The 20,934-nt window shown below is 49.3% G+C and overlaps 1 protein-coding gene across 11 annotated transcripts in view; it reads left to right on the forward strand.

The window, feature by feature from the left end:
• Positions 1-7,879: 7,879 nt before the first annotated feature.
• Positions 7,880-20,934, forward strand: part of NLRC5 (NLR family CARD domain containing 5) — a 50,671-nt gene continuing 37,616 nt past the window's right edge. For 9 of the 11 annotated variants that reach the window (XM_016221079.2, XM_087827303.1, XM_087827302.1 and 6 more), the window contains exons 1-10: positions 7,880-8,174; positions 8,906-8,965; positions 12,417-12,485; positions 13,846-15,520; positions 16,596-16,679; positions 16,825-16,908; positions 18,217-18,300; positions 18,418-18,507; positions 19,148-19,207; positions 20,634-20,699. In XM_016221079.2, the coding sequence (XP_016076565.2) occupies positions 7,880-8,174; positions 8,906-8,965; positions 12,417-12,485; positions 13,846-15,520; positions 16,596-16,679; positions 16,825-16,908; positions 18,217-18,300; positions 18,418-18,507; positions 19,148-19,207; positions 20,634-20,699 (2,567 nt within the window). Of the gene's footprint in view, positions 8,175-8,905; positions 8,966-12,416; positions 12,486-13,842; positions 15,521-16,595; positions 16,680-16,824; positions 16,909-18,216; positions 18,301-18,417; positions 18,508-19,147; positions 19,208-20,633; positions 20,700-20,934 lie in introns of all 11 variants that reach the window. The other 2 variants (XM_087827310.1, XM_087827309.1) reach the window with 2 other exon arrangements.

Consider the following 20,934-nt stretch of genomic DNA (forward strand, 5'->3'; position numbering starts at 1 on the left):
TGGGTGCGCTCTTGTAGGTAACTAATTGCTTTTCTCTTGCTTTTCTCTTTGGCATTTTAATTATGATATGTCTTGCTGTGGGCCTCTTTGGGTTCCTCTTGTTTGGGACTCTCTGTGCTTCCTGGACTTGTAAGTCTATTTCTTTCCCCAGGTAGGGGACGTTTTCTGTAATTATTTTTTCCAATAGGTTTTCAATTTCTTGGTCTCTTTCTTCCCCTTCTGGCACCCCAATAATATGAATGTTGGGCCTCTTGAAGTTGTCCCAAAGGCTCCTTATACTATCTTCATATTTCTGGATTCTTTTTTCATTTTGCTCTTCTGGTTGGGTGTTTTTTGTTTCCTCATGTTCCAAATTGCTGATTTGATTCTCAGTGTCCTCTACTCTACTGTTGATTCTATGTAAATTATTCTTCATTTCAATTCCTATAGCCTTCATTTCAAATTGTTACTTTATTATGTTATTGATTTTCTCAGTTATTTTTGTAATAGTCTACTTAAGCATCCTTATAAACAAAATTCTGAACTCTGTATCTATTCACTTGCTTGGATCTATTTCATTTAGTTCCTCTTCTAGAGATTTCTTCTGTTCTTTCCTTTGTGACATGTTTCTTTGCCTCCACATTTTGGCTGCTTCCAGGTGTTTGTTTCTATGTATTAGGTGGAGCTGCTATATCTCCTGGAATTGGCAGAGTGGCTTTGTGTAGTAGGTGTCCTGTAGGGTCCAGTGGCTCAGCTTCCCCAGTCACCTGAGCTGGGCCTCCTAGGTGCTCCCTGTGTGGGCTGTGTGCACTGTCCTGTTGTAGTTGAGCCTTGGTTGCTGTTGGCGTCCCTGGGAGGAATTGACCCCCAGGCCAATCAGCTGTGAGGACCAGCTACAACTACAGCCAAAGAGCTGCTGTGCTGGAGATGCCCCATGGGTCAGGATTTACTTCAGTGGAGCTTTGGTGTTCACCAAGTGCGCCCCTTGAGTGTCACTCGTGGATGTGGAAGGGTTGTACTCCAGAGTGGTCGGGTCTGACCACCAGGTGCACTGTCTCTGGGGCCTCTGGGGAGGTGCAAAGTCAGCCTCTGCCAGTGCCTTGCCCAGGGCCACCCAGCATGAGCTACTCAGCAAACCGCAGTTGGCTGCTACTTGTGCTGGGCTTTGAAGTGTCCAGCAGAGGCCAAGCTATGAGCCAGTGCAGGCTGCCACTAGTACGAGGCCTGGGGCCGCTTATCAAGCTGTTTGGGGCAGCTGCTGCTTGTTTGAGAGATTTTAGGAAAGTCCTAAGCATGAGGCTCGAGAGGCCACTTGCACAGAAAAGCCCCTGGAAATGGCCTGGATGAGCCTGCAGGTGAGGGGAGGGGCGGGGCCTCCAGGAATCACGGGGCGGGGCCAGAGGCGTGAGTCAGGTGCTGGCGATTCAAACATGGCGCCTGCCTGTGGGCTGTGTGCGGGGAGGACTCGCCAAAGGAGCCATGGTCTCTGCCAGCTCCTCCGCCTGGGAGGAAGCCGCCCCTCCAGCTCTCGCCCGGATCTCAGGCAGGTTAGTTCCTCCCCGAGTGTCCCAGGTCCTTTCAGGCCGCTGCCCGGCGCTGGGCTCAGAGGGAGCGTCCGCGTGAGTCCGTGCCGGGCCTTTTAGAGGAGCTGCTGGGGCTCCCGCAGCCTCCGCAACCCTCAGGGACAGTCCCGCTGGTTTCACAGCCAGAAGTTGTGGGGATGCCTCTTCCCCACCCTGGAGCCCTGGGCTGGGGGCCTGCTGTGGGGCTGGGACCCCTCCCTCCTCCGGGAAACCTCCGCCCCGAGATTCCCTCCCAGGTTTCCCCCGCGGCACCGGGTGTGGGCCCGCAGCCACATCTCCGAGATTCAGCCCCGACCCGCCCGCGTCTCCACCCCTCCGCCCCTCCTACCTTCTCGGTGCTTCTTCAGCTCCCTGGTTGTGGGGCTTCTGTTCAGCCAGATTTCAGGAGGTTCTGAGTGAGGGTGGTTCCGGATTTTAGTTGTGATTTTTGATGTGGTTGCGGAGGCGACGGGTGCAGCTGTGACCTACGCCACCATCTTGTTTTTCTCCGTCATGGAGTATTTTAAAATTTATTATATACCAAACAAACAAAGGAAAATCTCAACATATTCCCCAAAGCAGAAATTATATAGAATTTATTCTTTGTACAGTACAGTAAAACAAAAAAATAATGACAAAGGTTTAACAATTAACTTACCCCTCTATTCAATGACTCGGTTCAACTATAATTATAACCTACTGGTAATCTAATGTAAATTTGATATAAACTTGATATACATTTGTGGAAATTAGCCAAAAGTGTTTTCTTGTATTATTGTTATTATTTTTTAAAGACTAGACATAACCTAAGCAATAAAGTTCACAAATTTAGAGAGTAACAAAGTCTCAGTAAACTAGGGGAAAGAAATAACGGTAAAAAAAGTTACAAAACTAGAAAAGGGAGAATTCTACAGAATTGAGCAATAAAAACAAAAGTCTGCTTTTAAACATAAGAGATACCAACCGCTCGCAAGTCTAGGAAGGAAAGAAATGAAGTAAAATAAACTAAATTTTTTTTTTTAAATATGTCTTTATTGATTTCAGAGAGAGGAAAGGAGAGGGAGAGAGAGAGATAGAAACATCAATGATGAGAGAGTCATTGATCGAGCCCGCAACCCGGGCATGTGCCCTGACCGGGAATTGAACCCCGATCGCCTGGATCCCAGGTCGACACTCAACCGCTGAGCCATGCCCGGCCGGGCAAAATAAACTAAATTAAGTGTAAAGGCCTGAGGAGACTTCGAAGTACAAGAAGATACTATATACAAGTAGTGTGCTGTGCTAAGTCAGAACATTCCTGACAAAATGAACAGCTTGCTCAGAAAAACATCAATTGCCAAAAGTTAACTTAAAAATAAGTGGAAAACCACGAGAGAAATTTGAAACTTATCAAGCTTGATTTAAAAAAAAAACTGTTCAAACAACTTACTAGGGTTGAGAAAAACTTTGGCTCTCACACAAGGTGAGATGAGAAGGCTCTGAGCTGCAAAGGTGTGTCATGTGGGCCACGTTTTAACTTGATGACCGGACCCTCCATGGAGGATGTCGGGTGTGGGCAGAAGGGAGACCAGGTCTCTGGGTGCAGGAATCTAGGTGAAAAACGATGCCGCCAGGTCTAGGGGGCCTGAGCTTGAGGAAGCATGAAGTCGTCCTTCACAGGAACGGGGAGGGTGGTGGCAGAGCTGGCAGTTTGGGAGGGGAGACCAGGCACTCAGTGTGGGACTCAGAAAACGCATCCAAGGCATCCAAGAGGGGTAGTTGTGAGAATTAAAATAGATAAGGCCTAAAAGCACGTGCCTGGCATTTAGCAAATATTCACTTCATTATCTGTTCAATGTTGTTGTTTTTTTTAACAATTTATTTTTTTATTTTTTAAATATATCTTTATTGATTTCAGAGAGGAAAGGAGAGGGAGAGAGAGAGATAGAAACATCAATGATGAGAGAGTCATTGATTGAGCCCGCAACCCGGGCATGTGCCCTGACCGGGAATCGAACCCTGATCGCCTGGATCCTAGGTCAACGCTTAACCACTGAGCCACGCCCAGCGGGGCCTGTTCAACGTTTTAAACCTCAGTTCCAGCAAACATGTTGTTTTGCCTTTATGACGCACATAGAAAAGCTAAACTAAAAAGTAGAATAAAATATATCCCCAAGATGAATGAATTACTTTTTCACGGGCACGTTCGGCCTCTGCCTGTCACACTGGATGCAGATACACATGCTCGTTAGTTGCCTTCCCACGTCTGTCTGAGTTTGAATACGCAAGTTATACAGTGAACTTCCCTTTCAGTGAGGTGTCACTGGTAATTTCTTGTGCTTACTCATCGGTGTGTTTCTCTTCCTCACATACTGGGGAAATGTCTGCTCTAGTTTTTAGTGTAAACATTCTTATATATATATTTTAAATCAAAACATGCCTTTTAGAAAGCTTGAATGGTACAAAGTAGTCCAAGAGTACGGTGGAAAGGGCTCTTCTTCGCCTGTGTCCCACAGGTCCCCAGCCCAGACAATCCTGTCACCAGTTTCTCATGTAGCCCAAGAGCTGGTCTTTATGTATGCAAGGGCGCGCACGCACACACACACACACACACTTAAACATACATGTGCGCAGCTTTTAAAATTTCAGTTTACTTACTAGTATACGTTGGAGCTTTTTCCGCTGTGCATAATGTTTTTTGTGGTTCACCCCTTTTGCTGAATAATATTCCATTGCATAGATCTACTGAAACTGAGTGTCCTTATGACTTTGATTAAATTTAGTATTATTTTATTTTATTTTTTACTCCTCACCTGAGGATATTTTTTCCCATTGCTTTTCAGTGTCGGGGGGGAGAGAGAGACATCGATGTGAGAGAGACATTGGTTGCCTCCCGCACAAGCCCCGCCCATGGCTGGGGATTAGGCCTGCCACCGAGGTACGTGCCCTTGGCCAAAATCAAATCCAGGACCCTTCGGTCCAAGGGCTGATGCTCTAACCACTGAGCAAAACCAGGTAGGGCAGTGATTAAATTTAGTTTTAAATCCTACCTGTAGAAATAGCATTCTCTCTCTATCTCTTCACAGGCCTAGCCTTCCCCCCAGATAATCGGAACCTCCGAGGCAGCAGAAGACAGTTACCCAGACCTGAGTAATGGTCAGGCTAAATACCACATCCTGACCTAAGTTATGTTTCAGCCTCTGAGCCCTAAGGTGGAATGACCCCCGAAGGACGCTGGAAAAGACCTCAGCAGGGTGCCATGCCTCCTGTTGGATGTGCCACTTGCAAAGCTAATTGGATGCTACTCTGATGTTGTCTGAAGCTGGCCACTGGGTATGTTGGTTCTGATGCCTTTTGGGAGGGACTCTGGTGCCGGCCAATGTGTGACACTGCTTGTGACTGGCCCTGGACAACCTGTTTGGAGCTACAAAGTGATCCCCAGTTTGTGGCAGCCTCTGCTGCTCCTGGGTGTTCGTGGGAAGGACCAAGCTATGCACCAAGGCTGGCTTTTACCAGCACCTGTCCTGGGGCAACTCAACAAAAGTCCCAGGGAACCCTGAGATCTGCCTCCACCTGCCAGCTGCCTGTTAGGCTCAGTCACTGAAAGAGCCCCTGGCTGTACTGAAGTGTCATGAGGCAGGTTCTCAGTGGGACACCAGGTTGGGACGAGTGGTGTTCACCAGACTGATACAGGTTCAAACTTGGTGCCAGTGCTGGGTCTAAGACACTCAGCAAATGTCCCTGGGTGTCCCAGATCTAGCTGCCACCTACTGGGTGCTAGCACACCTTTGTGGTGGTGCGGGGTCTCAGGGTGAGGCCAGCAGAATTTATCAGGCCCTAATAGAAGGCTCTGCACTAGTCGGGAATGTGAGGGAAAACGGCCTCGCCCTAGAGCCACACAACTCAGTCTGTCCCAAAGTCTGCCGGGAGCCCCATCCCAGCAGGGTAGGGCCGCTGGGAGTCAGGAGAGGGGGAGGCGCTGGTCAAACCTCAGCAGGGCAGAGCCTCCAAGAATCCAGAGGGTGGGGCCGCAGGGAGCCGGACTGTGGGGCTAGCAGGTCTCCCGAGAGGGACATGTAAGCAAGGCTCTGTCTCGATCAGCTCCTGCCTCTCTCCATTTCTTCTGTTAGAATTTGACAGTTTTGTTTGAAGAAATGCCATTAGTACCTCCAGTACCTCTTCAACAGAACCCATTTTCTTCTTTGTAACTGTAGTGCTGATCTCTGTTACATTAAAATGTGCCCTGTTTATACTGGTTTATATAAGCTCTGGAACTTTGTAGTTACCCTCTCCTCATACGTCATAGACACACGATCAGGGCACAGACTGCAGGTTCGCCTTTCTTTTTCTTCCATGTACTGTTTAGTCTTCTTTTCTCTTGTCCGTTCCGAATTGTCAGGCAAAATCCCTAAAGGTGTGTTCAGTGCGATTTGTGCCAGGGCCTCGATTTACTGTGCTCTGGGTGAGAGTGACCAATGCCTCTGGGCTTTCTCACAAAAAAGAACCTTTAGTGCCTGGTGGGCGCGGCTCAGCTGTTGAGTGTCGACCTATGAACCAGGAGGTCACGGTTCAATTCCCAGTCAGGGCACATGCCTGGGGAGCCAATCAATGACTATTATCATTGATGTTTCTCGCTCTCCCTTCCTCTCTTTGAAATCAATAGAAACATTAAAAAAAAAGTTTACTCTCAATTCTTTAAAACTGCTTCCTGATGTAATAAAGAGATGGCAAATCCTAATCTTTTTGTTGGGAAAGGTACTTACCGTCTGTGGTGAGGATTATGCCATTTTCCTCCCAGTAAATGAGCTGTAGTAAGTCGGCTGTATTTGAACGGTTCACTGTGGCGCCGCAAGTCACTATAGGTGAGTGCCTGAGTTGGATGAAGAAGAGGGACCTCCTCTGGGCCAGGTGTGGCAGGAGGTGACCCCAGGGAGGGTGAGCAGCCCACAGTCCAGGGACAAGAACAGGATCTGTGCATGGAGGCAAGGCAACTATTTCTGGGTTGGATCCCTCAGAGGCGTCTCAGAGGCAGGGGTAAGGGCCACTGCCTTTAGAGCATTCCTCTTGGATTTTGGAATATTGGGGACAGCACCCTGTCTCCTCTCTCCTTAGGGGCCTGCCCTATGGGAACAACCTGCAAATCCAGCTCAAGGCACAGGACTTGGCCCGGGCACCCATGAGATCCTCTCCACAGATACCCCAGAACATCTATGATGAACCAGGAAGCCAAGTAGGTGATCTTTCTTCTGCCTCCTCTCTGTGCCTCCCATTTACTCCTTCACTCCGCTGCCCACCGCCAAGACTGTTCCCTACCCAGACTGACCCCACTGGCCTGTCCCCAACACACCAAACCTACCCTTAGCCACCATTCCGCATGAGAGTTAACATCAATGGACACAAAATCAGCAAGGGCCTGAGGCAGCATCTAATCTACCCATTTCATAGATGATGTGATTGAGGCCCAGATAGGGAAGAGACGTGCTGAAGGTTGTAGTGTGAGTGTGTCGGCCAGGATAGGCTTGTTTATGCTGCATAACAAACGACCTCCAAAGTCCAAGTATTTTATGGGAACAAAGTTTATTTCCTGCTCCTACTTCTTGTCTATTGTGAGTCAGCTGGGACCTCTGCTCCACGTTGTCCTCATTCCTGACCCAGTCTGAAACAGTAGCCACGACCTGGAGTGCTGCTGGCCCCTGTGGTCGAGGAAGAGAGCCTAGGGCAGTGGGAAAGCTTCCCCTCCACCTTCCTAAGCACTGGCTTCCACCTAATGATCCAACATGGCTGCGCAAGGTTCGGTCATCACATCGACATCCCAGCCAACAGGGAGAAGCAATGTAGGATGCACAACACTTCCTATTCCAGATGATCAAGGAATATTCAGGGGTTCTATCTCTAAGGAAGATGGTGAGAACAAATTTTGGGAGACAAGTAGCTTAGAGAGCATCACAGAAGGGTCCATGGAAACATACTGAATAAAGCATTCTCAGGACATCATCTGCAGAGAATGAACTAGGCCATTTCACACCAGTACACAGACACAGGGGGAGGAGGCATGTGCAGAAGGAAGCTACTCTCTGGGACTGATCCCTGCAAAGGCATTGGGACTCACGGAGAGGCCACTTTTCGGCCTATTCTCTGCCCTTCAGATGTGTGTGGGGAATTCTTGACTGCCCCCTTTGGCTTACCCCCATCTGAGTTATCCCCCTGCTTACCTATCCCCCAGCTCACCTGTTCCCCAGCTCACCTGCCCCACAGCTCACCTGCTCCCAGCTCACCTGTCTCTCTCAGTTTACCTGTTCCCCAAGCTCATCTGTCCCCCAGTTCACCTGCCTACCCTGTCCCTGCAGGGCTGGCTCTTGATGGACCCCATTAGCTTCCAGCTGGGCACCAAGAACCAGTGGGGTTGGCTCGTGAGGCTGCTCAGCAATCACCCAGAATGGCTGAGTGCCAAGGTGAAGTTCTTCCTCCCCAACATGGACCTGGGCTCCAGGATCGAGGCCCCAGACCCCACAGAGAGGGTCCTCCTACAACTCAGGGCGCTGCACAACCAGGGTCTTGCCACCTGGCAGGCATTCATCCACTGTGTGTGCATGGAGCTGGAGGTGCCCCTGGAGCTGGAGGTGCCACTGCTGAGCACTTGGGGACACGGAGACGGTAAGGATGTGTGTGAGAGGTGCAGAGAGGCCCGGGAAGGTGGGGACCCACTTGATTCACACAGAGATGACATGCTCAAGCCAGGAACAAATTCCATGTTTCTGGACACTTCCCAGAGCAAATTCCCTAATGCTACCACATCAGCTGGGGACCTCCCACCTTCTGCAACTCCAGTGGCCCAGGGAGGCAGGATGCAAGGAGAGAAAGAATAGGGTGACGCCTTCCAGCCAGAAAATTCCAAATAGCCCATAATGCCCAAGAGGTTTCTTCTTGCAACGTGGTCAGAAGCAGTCACAGGGGGAGCCCTCTGACCTGTAGTGATGGGCAGGCAGATCAAATCTGTTCAGGTCAGTGGGCATTTCTTGGGCACCTTCTGTTTTCACAGCACTGTGGGGAAACAGTGAGAACTCGCTCCACAACTCTACCACCAGGCAGCGTGTAGGGTGTTCACCATGTGCACACATGTGTATACACATGGGCGCCCATGTGCACAAACACATGCACACACATACCTGTTCATGCAGAAACCTACATGTATACACACATTTCTGCCCCTTGCTGCCTTCACGGATCACCACCAGTTGTGCCCTTCACAGATCACTGAGTGTCACCTTTATGTCTCCCTCGCTGAGGACCCACCCTTTGGGATGAGCCCTGAGCTAAACATCGGAGATCAGAGGTGGTTTCAGCACATCCCCTTGGTGTATTATATTCTCCTCTCTCTCTGTCAGGATTTCCCAGTCCTTTGGAAACTCGTGAAGGAAGCCAACCTGAACCTGAGCTCCACCATGGTGAGGCCTGGGGTTGGGGAGCAGGACGGGGGTGGTGAGCATGCTCAGTTCCCACATCAAACCCAGAGGAGGCTGACGGTGGCTGTTCACAGCCATTTCCCATAAACCATCCCCCACATCCCGGATCCATCTGCACATGTCCCTGCCCCTTGCTATGGCTCCCAGCCCCACCTCCTCCCCCTCTGTGCCCCTCAAGACTTTGGGAGCCTCCTGGGAGAGTCTGAACTGTCAGCCCTTGACTCTGCCAGAATCCTCTGTCTGGTTTCACTTGGGGAAGCCTGTTCTCACTCCCTTGTCCCCAAGCCTCAAGGCATCATGCTCCAGCCCCACCGGCTAAGGCCCCTCACCATTCAACACCTCGGGCTTGACAGACCCACGGACTGTTGTCCACACCCAGGGAACCTCTGACTGATTTTCTGCTGGAGCACAGAGGAGTCAACGATCAAAGGGTGGCCACCTCTCCGATTCGTGGGCCACACCTCATTCTCAGAAATTTTCATTCTTTTTAATGTAGTAAATTTCCATCTTAACCACTTTTATTTTTTATTATTTCTAAAATTTTTAAAAATGTATCTTTATTGATTACAGAGAGAGGAAAGGAATGGGAGAGAGAGAGATAGAAACATCAATGATGAGAGTCATTGGCTGAGCTCGCAACCGGGCATGTGCCCTGACCGGGAATCGAACGCCGATCACCTGGATCCTAGGTCAGCGCTCAACCGCTGAGCCACGCCCGGCTGGGCCATCTTAACCACTTTTATTTAAGTGTACTGTTCAGTAGTATTAAATACACTCACACTGTTCTGCAACCATCACCGCCATCCATCTCCAGAACTCTTTTCATCTTGTAAAACCAAAACTCTCTGCTCATTCAACAAGAGCTCCCACCATTTCTCCCTCCCCTGGCCCCTGGTAACCACCACTTTCTTTCTGTCTTTTTTATTTTGACTACTCAGTACCTCCTATAAGTGAAATCATTTTGTGACTGGCTTATTTCACTCAACCTAATGTACTTGAGGTTTATCCATGTGGCGATGTATGTCAGAATTTTCTTTTAAAAGCTGATATTCCATTGTATGGCTATACTACATTTTACTCACTTATTTATCCATCGATGGACACTTGGTTTGCTTCCATGTTTTAACTATAAATATAGGTGAACAAATATTTCTTCAAGACCCTGCTTTCAATTATTTGGTGTGTGTGTGTGTGTGTGTATGTATATGTGTATATATATGAATTCCAGGGTCTTATGGTAGTTCCATTTTCATTTTCTGAAACACCTCCATACTGCTATCCGTTGCTGCACTATTTTACATTCCTACAACAGTGCACAAAAGGCTTCAATTTCTCCACCTTCTTGCCAGCACTTTTTATTTTGTTTTTTTTTAAATTTATTGTTGACAGTATTATAGGTGTGCCCCATTCCCCTCTCCTTTGCCCCCTCCACCCAGCCTCCCCTGTTGTTGTTTTATAGGAAAGATCCTAATGGGTGTGAGGTGGCATCCCATTGTAGTTCGGATTTGCATTTCCTTAATCATTGGGGATGTTGAGTGTCTTCTCATCTGCTTATGGACCATTTGGATATCTTCTTAGGAGAAACATCTGTTCAAATCCTTTGCCCATTTTTTAATCAGCTTGTTTGTTGTGATTTTGTTTTGTTTTGTTTTTGTTGTTGTTGTTGAGTTCTCTATATATTCTGGATATTAATCAATTCCTCATCAGATAGATGTTTCGCAAATATTTTCTCCCATTCTTTGTGTTGCCTTTTTGCTCTGTTGATTTGATTTTTAACTTTTAAATTTTTAACTTTTTCAAATTTAAAATTTTTTAATTTAAAATTTTTAAAATTGAAACTCTTAAATTTTCATGAAATCCAATTTGCTTATTTTTTTTTTACTTACCTGTGCCTTTAGTGTCCTACCCAAGAAATTATTGCCAAATCCAACATAGTGAGGTTTTTGTCCTATGTTTGCTTCTAAGAGTTTTATTGTTTTAGGTCTTACATTTAGGTCATTGGTTCATTTTGGGTTCAATTTTACTCTTTTGTATGTGGATATCCAGTTTTCCCAGCACCACTTATTGAAAAGACTGTTCTTTTCCCATTGAATGGTTTTGGCACCCTTGTCAAAAAAACATTTACATGCAAGGGTTAGTTTCTGGACTCTCTCTTCCATTGGTCTATATGACTGTCTTTATGCCAGTACACACTGTTTTGATTACTGTAGCTTTGTATTTTCAGATCAGGAAGTATGAGTCCTCCAGACTTGTTCTTCTTTTTCAAGAGCATTTTTGGCTATTTGGGGTCCCCTGAGATTCCATATGAATTTTAGGATGGGTTTTTCTACAAAAGAAAAAAAGTCATTAGACCCGCCAGTGTGGCTCAGTTGGTTGAGAGTCGTCTCATGTACCAGAAGGTCGCTGGTTCGATTCTCGGTCAGGGTCCATGCTTGGTTTGTGGGCTCATCTCCAGTAGGGGGGCATGCAGGAGGCAGCCAATCAATGTTTCTCTCTCATCGATGTTTCTGTCTCTCTCTCTCTCCATTTCCCTTTCTCTCTCTGAAATCAATAAAAACATACTTTTGAAAAAGACACTGGAATTGTGATAAGGATTGTACCTGCAGGGAATCTGTAGATCACTTTGGGTGGTATTGATATTTTAACTATATTAAGTCTTCCAATCATGAACATGGATGGGTTTACATTTATTTTAAGTAATGTTTTGTAGTTTTTATTATTCAAATCTCTCACCTTTTTGTTTAATTCCTAGGTATTTTATTGTTTTTTATGCTATTGTAAATGGAATTATTTTTGTAATTTCTTTTTTAGATTATTCATTGTTTGTGTATAGAAGTGCAACTGTTTTTTGCATGTTATATTCTGCTTTTTTGCTGAATTCATTTATTCTAAAAAACTTTTTTGTGGAGTCTCTAGAGTTTTCTACATGTAAGATCCTATCATCTGCAAACAGACTTTACTTCTCCCTCTCCAATTTGGATGCCTTTTCTTTCTTTTTCTTGCCTACTTGCTCTAGCTAGAACTTCCAGTACTATGTTGAATAGAAGTGGTGAAAGCGGGCATCCTTGTCTTGTTCCTGATCTTAGAGGAAAAACTTTCAGTCTTTCACCTTTGAGTATGATGTTCACAGTGGGTTCAGAACCTTTATTTCTATAGATGAATGGACCTTTCACCTATAGGTGTGCATGGCAGTAACATCAGGCTTTAATAGAAAACATTCACCCCATAATACCAGCTCCCCAAAAAATCAAAACTGTTTGTCCTGGTCCCTGGTCCCTCCTGGCCCTTATCACTGAGCTGCCTTCACTCAGTCCCTGAGTGTGGATACACTTGTCTGCCTGCTGCCTGTTTGTGGAACAGAGCTCCCCAAAGTACTGAGTACCTTCTCACCCCCCCAAACCTCACCCCTTACTTTTTCCTTAATTTTTTCCAGACCTCAAGCGACCTCATCAGAGCTGTGGGTCCTCACCCCGCCCAAAGCAGTTCAGGAAGCAGCAGCTAGGTGGGTACCAAGGTGGGGAGGGACCTGAACATAGGGATTGGATTGCATTGGGGCCAAGACACAGGTTCTGAACTCTGTGTTCTGTTAACAAGCCTTTTTGGGCCTAGTGATTCCTGTTTTCCAAGCTTCTATGAAAGAAGTATTGAAGGTCCTGGGTGGGCAGAGGAGAGGGCAGAGTCTGGAAAGGAGGGCCATCCCCAACAGGCCACATGGAGCTTCTCCAGAGAGGCTCAGCTGAAGGAGCTGGAAGCATCCCTGTAGGTCTCAGCGATATCCTTTAGCCTCCTCCAGGGACACCCCATGTCCTCAGGGTTGAGGGAGCCCCAGGGAAGTGGCCATCATAACCTCACTCCTGGGCCCTTATTGGCCAGTTTAGGGGTGAACAGAATACCAGGGAGAACTCCCCAAAGCAGAAGCCTTTAAGGGTTCATGGGGGAGACATGGGGGCTGTCAAGGGGGAATAGAAGAGACAGAACTTCCAGAACTTCTCTCATTTTCCACCATTTGTCCAGAAGAATCCTTGTTCCAGACCAGCTGTCCCACCAGCTGGGAAACCCAACCCCCATGGAAATAACCAGAGGATTCACACTGATTTTATTATTTTATTTTATTTATTTTTAAAATATATCTTTATTGATTTCAGAGAGAGGAAAGGAGAGGGAGAGATAGAAACATCAATGATGAGAGAGTCATTGATCGGCTGCCTCCTGCATGCCCCCGACTGGGGATTGAGCCCGCAACCCGGGCATGTGCCCTGACGGGGAATTGAACCCCGATCGCGAATTGAACGCTGATCGCCTGGATCCTAGGTTGATGCTCAACCGCTGAGCCATGCCCGGCTGGGCCACATTGATTTAAAATAGACTACTACCTCAGGTCCCCCAGCAGGGGCTCCCAGTGGCCCCCAACAGTGGCCCCAGTCCTTTCCCTGGGCCACCCAAGATCTCCCAATGACTCAGCAATTCAAAAATCAGTACCTGGCACAGCAGGGGCCCAGTTCCCGCAGTTTTTCTGATTGGTCAGTGTCTGGACCTACAGGTCATTAGCGCTCCCCCCTGGGCACTGCAGAACTAAAATACTGAGGAGGGGCACAGATTACTCAGATATCACAGGAAGAAGTTGTTCTGATAAGATGTTGCAAAGGAAGTGTCCCTTTCCCCTTTCCCCATCTTATTGAAAACTTTACACCACTTATGTTAATACAAAACAGAGAGCCACGATTCCCACCTCCCCAGTAGACATCCCTGTTTAAACGGCCGCCAGAGTCTCCGCCAAATATACACAGCCAATACTGGGATGCGGAGGTTGGGGGTGGGTAGGGAAGCCTTCTGCCTTCATGTCATCTCCCTGTCCCCAGCAGAGTTAGCCAAGAGGTACCTACAGCTGCTGAAGACTTCTGCCCAGCAACGCTATGGCGGCAAGCTCCCGGGGCCAGGGCAGCCCCTCACCTTCCACCAGGCCTACGTCCCCACAATCCTGCAGTGGAGCCGGGCCACAGCACCCTTCAACACTCAGGAGGGGGCCGTTATGGGGAGCCCCAGAGCAGACGATGGCACGGACGTGAGCATCCAGGACCTCTTCAACTCCAAAGCTGACAAGGGCCCGAGGATAACGTTGGTCCTGGGGAAGGCCGGCATGGGCAAGACCACACTGACCCGCTGGCTCTGCCAGAAGTGGGCAGATGGCCAGCTAGACCGCTTTCAGGCCCTGTTCCTTTTTGAATTCCGCCAGCTCAACCTGATTACAGGTGTCCTGACGCTACCCCAGCTCCTTTTTGATCTGTACTTGAGCCCCGAGGCAGCCCCTGAGGCCGTTTTCCAGTACCTGGAGGAGAATGCTAACAGGGTCCTGCTCATTTTTGATGGGCTGGAGGAGGCCCTCCATCCCTGTCCTGGCAAGGAGGCTGCGGGTTCTGAGGCACCAGGTCCAGCCCTCGCCCTCTTCTCTGACCTGTGCTGTGGGACCCTCCTGCCGGGCTGCAGGGTCATGGCCACCTCCCGTCCAGGGAAGCTACCAGACTGCCTGCCCACAGAGGCAGCCACGATCCACATGTGGGGCTTTGATGGGCCACGGGTGGAGGATTACGTGGGCCGCTTCTTCTGCAACCACCCATCTCAGGAGGCAGCCCTAGCAGAGCTGCGGGCAAACAGACATCTCCGGAGCATGTGTGCAGTGCCTGCCCTGTGCCGAGTCGCCTGCCTCTGCCTCCAGCATCTGCTTCCAGGCATCTCTCCAGGCCAGTCTGCAGCCCTCCTACCTACCGTGACTCAGAACTACGTGCAGATGGTGCTCGCTCTCAGTCCCCAGGGGCACTTGGCTGCTGAGTCCCTGAGGGGCCTCGGTGAGGTGGCCCTGAGGGGCCTGGAGACTGGGAAGGTGATCTTCTCTGCAGGAGACATTCCTCCCCCTGTGATGGCCTTTGGGGCTTCCCTCGGCCTGCTGAATTCCTTCTGCGTCTGCACAGGCCGTGGACAGCAGGAGACAGGCTACGCCTTCACCCCCCTCAGCCTGCAGGAGTTTTTGGCTGCCCTGCATCTGATGGCCAGCCCCAACGTGGACAAAGATGCACTGTCCCGCCATGTCACCCTCAATTCTCGCTGGGTGCTGAGGACCAAAGCTAGACTAGGTCTATTGGACCACCTCCCCACATTCCTGGCAGGTCTGGCATCCAGTGCCTGCCGTCCCTTCCTCAGCCACCTGACACAGCAGGGTGAGGCATGGGTGGGTGCCAAGCAGGCCGAAGTCATACAGGCATTGAAGAAGTTGGCTACCCGTAGGCTCACCGGGCCAAAGGTTGTTGAGTTGTGTCACTGTGTGGGTGAGACCCAGGAGCCTGAGCTGGCCAGCTTCATGGCCCAAAGCCTCCCCTGTCAACTGCCCTTCCACAATTTCCCGCTGACCTACATAGACCTGGCTGCCCTCACCAATGTCCTGGGGCACAGGGATGCCCCCATCCACCTGGATTTTGAGGGCTGCCCCCTGGAGCCCTGCTGCCCTGAGGCCCTGGCAGGCTGTGGGCAGGTGGAGAATCTCAGGTGAGAGGAAGGGCAGGGCAGGACCTGGGGAGGGAACTGGACTTTGGGGTGAGTGGAGGCCCCTGCCAATTGAGACTGGGTAAGAATCCTAGTATCAGAACAGAGAGGCCCTTCCCGTCTCTTAGCCTGTGACACAGTGAGGAAGCACCGGGCCTTACCAGTACCTCTGGGGTCCAGTTGGATCTCTTCTTGTTGCGGTATCTGGACTGTCAGTCTCCCTGTCTCAGTCATGAGCTGGAGGCTGTGATCCAGGCTGTGCTGCTAGAAACTCTTTGACTTGGAGCCGGCTATTTAACCTCTCAGCCTGAGTTTCTTCATCCCTCAAATGAATCAGTAATAATACCTACCTCATAGGGTTGTTGTGAGATGAGATAATGCATGAAAAACACTTCTAAGCCAAGCTCCTGGCACACAGTAAAGACTCAATGTGTGTCATAGCTAGAGAAAAGGCTAAGCTGCAGCAACGAAGAACCCCATCCCCTTCCCAAAATACAGCAGATTAAATAATGTAGCATTTTCTTTCACTCCCATGGAAGACTCAGAGTCCAGGTCAGTGGGATAGCTCAGCTCCAAGTGGTCACACAGGAACCTGGTTCCTTCCATTGTTGCCCCATCATCGCCTTGGGCATGCTGATCTGCATGGCCAAAGCTGAGTCACGGGCATATCTGTGCTCTGACTTGGGGGAAGGAAAAGAGAGAGCATGGATTAGACATACCCAATGTGTTAAAGCTCAGTCCTAGAAATAAGGCACATCTCTCCGCTTATATTCCAGTGGTGAGAACATAGTCATATGGCCACACTGAGCTGCAAGGCAGGCTGGGAAATGCCATCTCTGTCTGGGAAACCATGTTCCCAGTTACAGCTCCCTGCGTGGAGAATGAGTTTTGGTGGACAATTAGCAGTCTCTGCCTTAATATGTATTTGTTACTACTACAACCATTACAACAGCAACAGCAATTACTACTATTAACATAACTGTATTCATTCAGTTCTATCTGTTGGAGGAGGGGTGGCTCATGACCTCTAGCCCTGCCCAGCATTGATCCTCTGCCACCTTGCCTCTTCCTGTGGCAGCTTTAAGAGCAGGAAGTGTGGGGACGCCTTTGCAGAAGCCCTCTCCAGGAGCTTGCCGACAATGGGGAGCCTGAAGAAGCTGGGGTGAGCCAGGACTTGGAACCGAGAGGGATCTTCAGCTGGGGATGCTGAAACTCTCTTTTCTTCCCTCAACCCTACACAGGGCAGATTCTGGGCCTACCCCCTTTTCCATCCCTACTTCTCCCCTCTGCCTTTGCTTACCCTGTAGGTTAGCAGGAAGCAAGATCACTGCCCGAGGCATCCACCACCTGGTGCAGGCTTTGCCCCTCTGTCCACACCTGGAAGAGATCAGGTGAGTAATCTCCAGGAGGGCTCACTGGCTGAGAGAAGAGGTCACTACCCAGGTCTTGCATATTCCATGGTGTCTGGCCAATAGTTTTTCAGTGCAGCTGGGTGGGGCTGGATCCAAGCACAAGGCTCCCAAAGACCCCAGAAAAGGGCTTCTCTTGTCCAGTATTTTGGGCTATTTTGAAGGAGCTTGAGCTTTGAGGCCCCTTCCCTCTTTCTGTGATCCTGAGAGGACGGATGGCAGTGTATAGGCTGGTGTTGGGCACTGTGAGTACACATAAATGCATGAAACATACACATACCTTCACATCTATGCACATTCACATACTTGCACTTGTCTGGCTCACTTACGTATGTGCCCCACATGCATGCACTGTCATTGGTGTGCAGCACACGCATGCACACGCATGCAGACTTAGATCCACATACACATCTAAGTGCATATGCTCAAATATACTCCTGCTTGTGTCTGTGATGATGGCCTCCTCAGCAGCTCACTGGCAGAACCATTGCTAGCTGTCACCTTTGTGAGATTTAGAAAAAGCACCCCTTCATCCTGGCAGGTGCAGCCCAACACTAGGGTGCACCTCGTGCTTAGTGGAGCATCAACTGGACCACAGCTCTGCTCTGTCCCCTCTGCTGGGTGTCTTTGTGCATGATTACCCTGTGTGATGGAAGAAAAGATTAAGGTCAGGATCAATAATTCTCTAGAGAAGTAAATATCAACAAGTTCGGTATTTCCAAACGTTTCCTGACCAGAGTGGTCACGCACAAAGGCCCCCTTGAACCCTTCAGCTCTTCTGTCCCTCCAGCTAGGGACCCATGCAGGGATGGGCTGTGCACCCCATTTGATAGGTGATGAATATGAGGTCACAAAGGAAGGCACTTGGCCTAGGGCTCTGGGTGAGTCAGGACCAGAGCTGGGCTGGAAGTGGCATCTCCTGCATCCCAGTGTAGGCTGCTCATCACCTGAGAGCCAAGAGGCCCTGATGAACTTGGGCTTCAGGCACATCCCTGAGAACAAGGTGCTGGGTCTTCTCATCCCACCCTATGAGGCCTTCATAGTCCACCATCTGGATCCTTTGGGCCACCAGGCAGGATCTCCCCCAGAGGGACTTAATAAGGACAGAAATGAGGCCAGCAGAGGGCTTTTCCTCCTAGCTGGACCTGTTGGATACCATGGAGCAGGTCACCAACTCATTTTGGACCCCTGTCCTGTATCTCCCCCATGAGAGTGACCATGCCTGTCACCCACCAACTGGAGCTCCTAAGTTCCCCTACCCCAGGACTGAGGGACTTGGTCTCCCTTCAGCTTTCAGGACAACCAGCTCAAGGACCGGGAGATGCTGAACATCATGGAGGTCCTCCCTTGCCTGCCACGGCTCCAGAAGCTTGAGTAAGCAGACTTTCCACCTGAGCCCCTGCCTGAGTCACCCTCCAACCTTAGAGAGCAAAGATCTGGGGCCCATGGGATAGGGGATTCACACCTGACACCTTTGCCACAATCTTGCAGCCTGAGCCACAACAATTTCTCCATGTCGATCCTCCTCTGCTTTACCAAGGTGGCAGTCACGTGTCCGACTATCAGGATGCTGCAAGTCAGGTGAGCAGGAGTGGGAGCCTGGCCTTCAGGGTCTTGAGAAAATAGGAGGGGCTGGGAAAAAGAGGAAGCCCCTAGTCTGCAAGATGTACATGCTTGAGCCTGTTTTACTCACATCAGCATATCCTGAGCCTAGCACCTAGCACCTGAGTCAGGCCTGGCACCTGGTACTCTATATAAGTAGTGAATGAATGGGAAGATGGATGGACTGACCGACAGACGGATGGATGAAGTAATGAATCAACAAGTCCAGGAAGCATAGGCTTAAGGTGGAATAATTAGCCACGTGTCGCTCTCCGTGGTGCTGAACTGGCTTTGCCTGTTTTGATCACGGGGTGGGTTAAGAGCTATGCCTTTTAATCCTAAAACACAGTAACTCCTATAAAACTTTTCAGAGTTCTTAATTTTATTATCTTGTAAAAGTTGTTTTCCTGACTTTTTGAAACACTCAGGATTCATCAGCATTGACATAGCCACAATTTTACATGTCTGACTTGGAGCACTCCTGCAAGTTCTGGTGTTCCTCTGTCGATCACAAAGTCAGCTTTCTCTGGCTGTTTGGGACAGTAAGGGGTGCGCAGGTAGGGGGTGAAGTGCCGGTTTCCAGTCCGTGGGTTTCATGGCTCGGTGTCTGACCATGCAGGAAGGCGGATGTCATCTTCCTTCTCTCCCCGCCTGCGGAGACTGCTGCAGAGCTACCTGGGTAAGAAGTTAGGGAGGGGGTGGGTCTGGATTCATCCTGAGATGCAGTTGTGGGGAAAGGTGGCCAAAGGATCTTAGGAAGAGCTGGGGTGTGGGGAGTCTTCTTGCTACTGCTACCCTGAGAAGTGACTTCTCAGAGTTGGCAAAGGGCTTTAGCTTCCTCTAGCCTCTCTGGACCACATCTGGCTCCTGTGGTGAGGGAGCATCCCCAGAAGTCTCAGAGTGAGCCAGACCCTTGGGGAGGGATGGCAGGAAGCATGAAGGTACTGTTAGATTGGCATTGCTATATGGGGAAATGTCTTCTAACTGGAAAAAGAAGGCAGTTATGGTACCTACATCTTGCAGTTGTTCTGAGAATTAAATGAATTAATATATTTAAAGTGCTTAGAACACTGCTGGCATCCAGTTGGCACTCAAATGCTGGTATGCCAGCTGTGCATGGATCCCAGCTCAGCCAGTCCTGGATGGGCAAAGAATAGGAATCTGCCTTTCCGTGAGAGAACATCCCAACTGTGCTTCCCCACACCACCCCCAGCTGAGACTCAGAGACAGACAAAGATGTATATCCTCAAGGAAGTCCTTTCCCTACTCTGAGCCTCACTTTTCTCATCCATGCAGTGATTCAGTAGAAGCACTGTCTTTCCCCCCTCTGACTTTCCAGACATGTGGTACCCAATACAGTAGCCATTAGCCACATGTGGCTATTTAAATATATATTAATTAAAGTTAAGTCAAATGGACGTATAGTTTCATCAGTCACATCAGCCAGATTTCGGGTGCTCAGTGGCCATTGAAGGCTAGTGGCTCCCATAATGGGTGGCACAGATACAAAACCTTTTTATTGTCACAGAAAGTTCTGTTGGGTGGCACTAATCTCGAAGTCTGTGCAAAACTGGCTCACACTGTCCCAGCTTCTCTACAGTCCCCAGCCCCTCACTGGCCCAGTGGAAGAGATCCTGGAGGTGCTGTGGCTTTTCACAGCCTGACTCACATACAGGTCATGCTCCTGGCCTGAACCACAGATGGTGCATCTACAAATGGAGACCGTTGCATCTTAAACCACAGCAGCTGCTTTTGACTAAGCTTCAGTTTTGTGCCTATGGTGGGCACTTGATCACACATCACCTCAGTCAATCCTTCAGTCACTCTAGATGTTAGATATTATCATTTCACTTTAGAAAAGAGGAATGGAGGCTCAGAGGGGTGAAGTGACCTGCCCAAGGCCACACAGTCAGAGTTTGAATAAAGGTTCCATTTGACCTCAAAGCATTTGCCCCTGGTGCTTTGCTGAATAGAGCCTTCAGCACCTTCAAGCAGCTGTCTTTGTTACACACTGTGGGTCATGCTAAAGAGCCTTCAGTTTCTAGAGGCCAAGAGCAGAGCCTGGAGTCCCGGGCCCAGGCCAATGTTGGATTTGTTCTTGCCAGAGCCCCAGACCTCCAGGGAAATGCCAGCCAGCGGAAAGAGGCTCAGAGCAGAAGCCTGACACTCAGGTACCTCAGTGGGATCCATTGCCTTAAGGGGAGGGATAGGATATGGGTGGAGAGTTCCTTCCCAGGGGAGGCATAGCAGGGGCAGGGAGGGTAAAGGGAAAAGCACCATGGGGCAGGGAAAGGCCATGAATAACCCATCTTGGCCTGAACAAGGGGCACCTGGCACAACAACAACAACTGTAATTTAATGGGCCCTTATTGTGTGCTGGGCACGGTGGTATTTTATATCCATTAC

This window comes from Miniopterus natalensis, chromosome 18 (genome assembly GCF_054644295.1).
Source record: "Miniopterus natalensis isolate mMinNat1 chromosome 18, mMinNat1.hap1, whole genome shotgun sequence".
In the NCBI taxonomy this organism is placed as follows: domain Eukaryota; kingdom Metazoa; phylum Chordata; class Mammalia; order Chiroptera; family Miniopteridae; genus Miniopterus; species Miniopterus natalensis.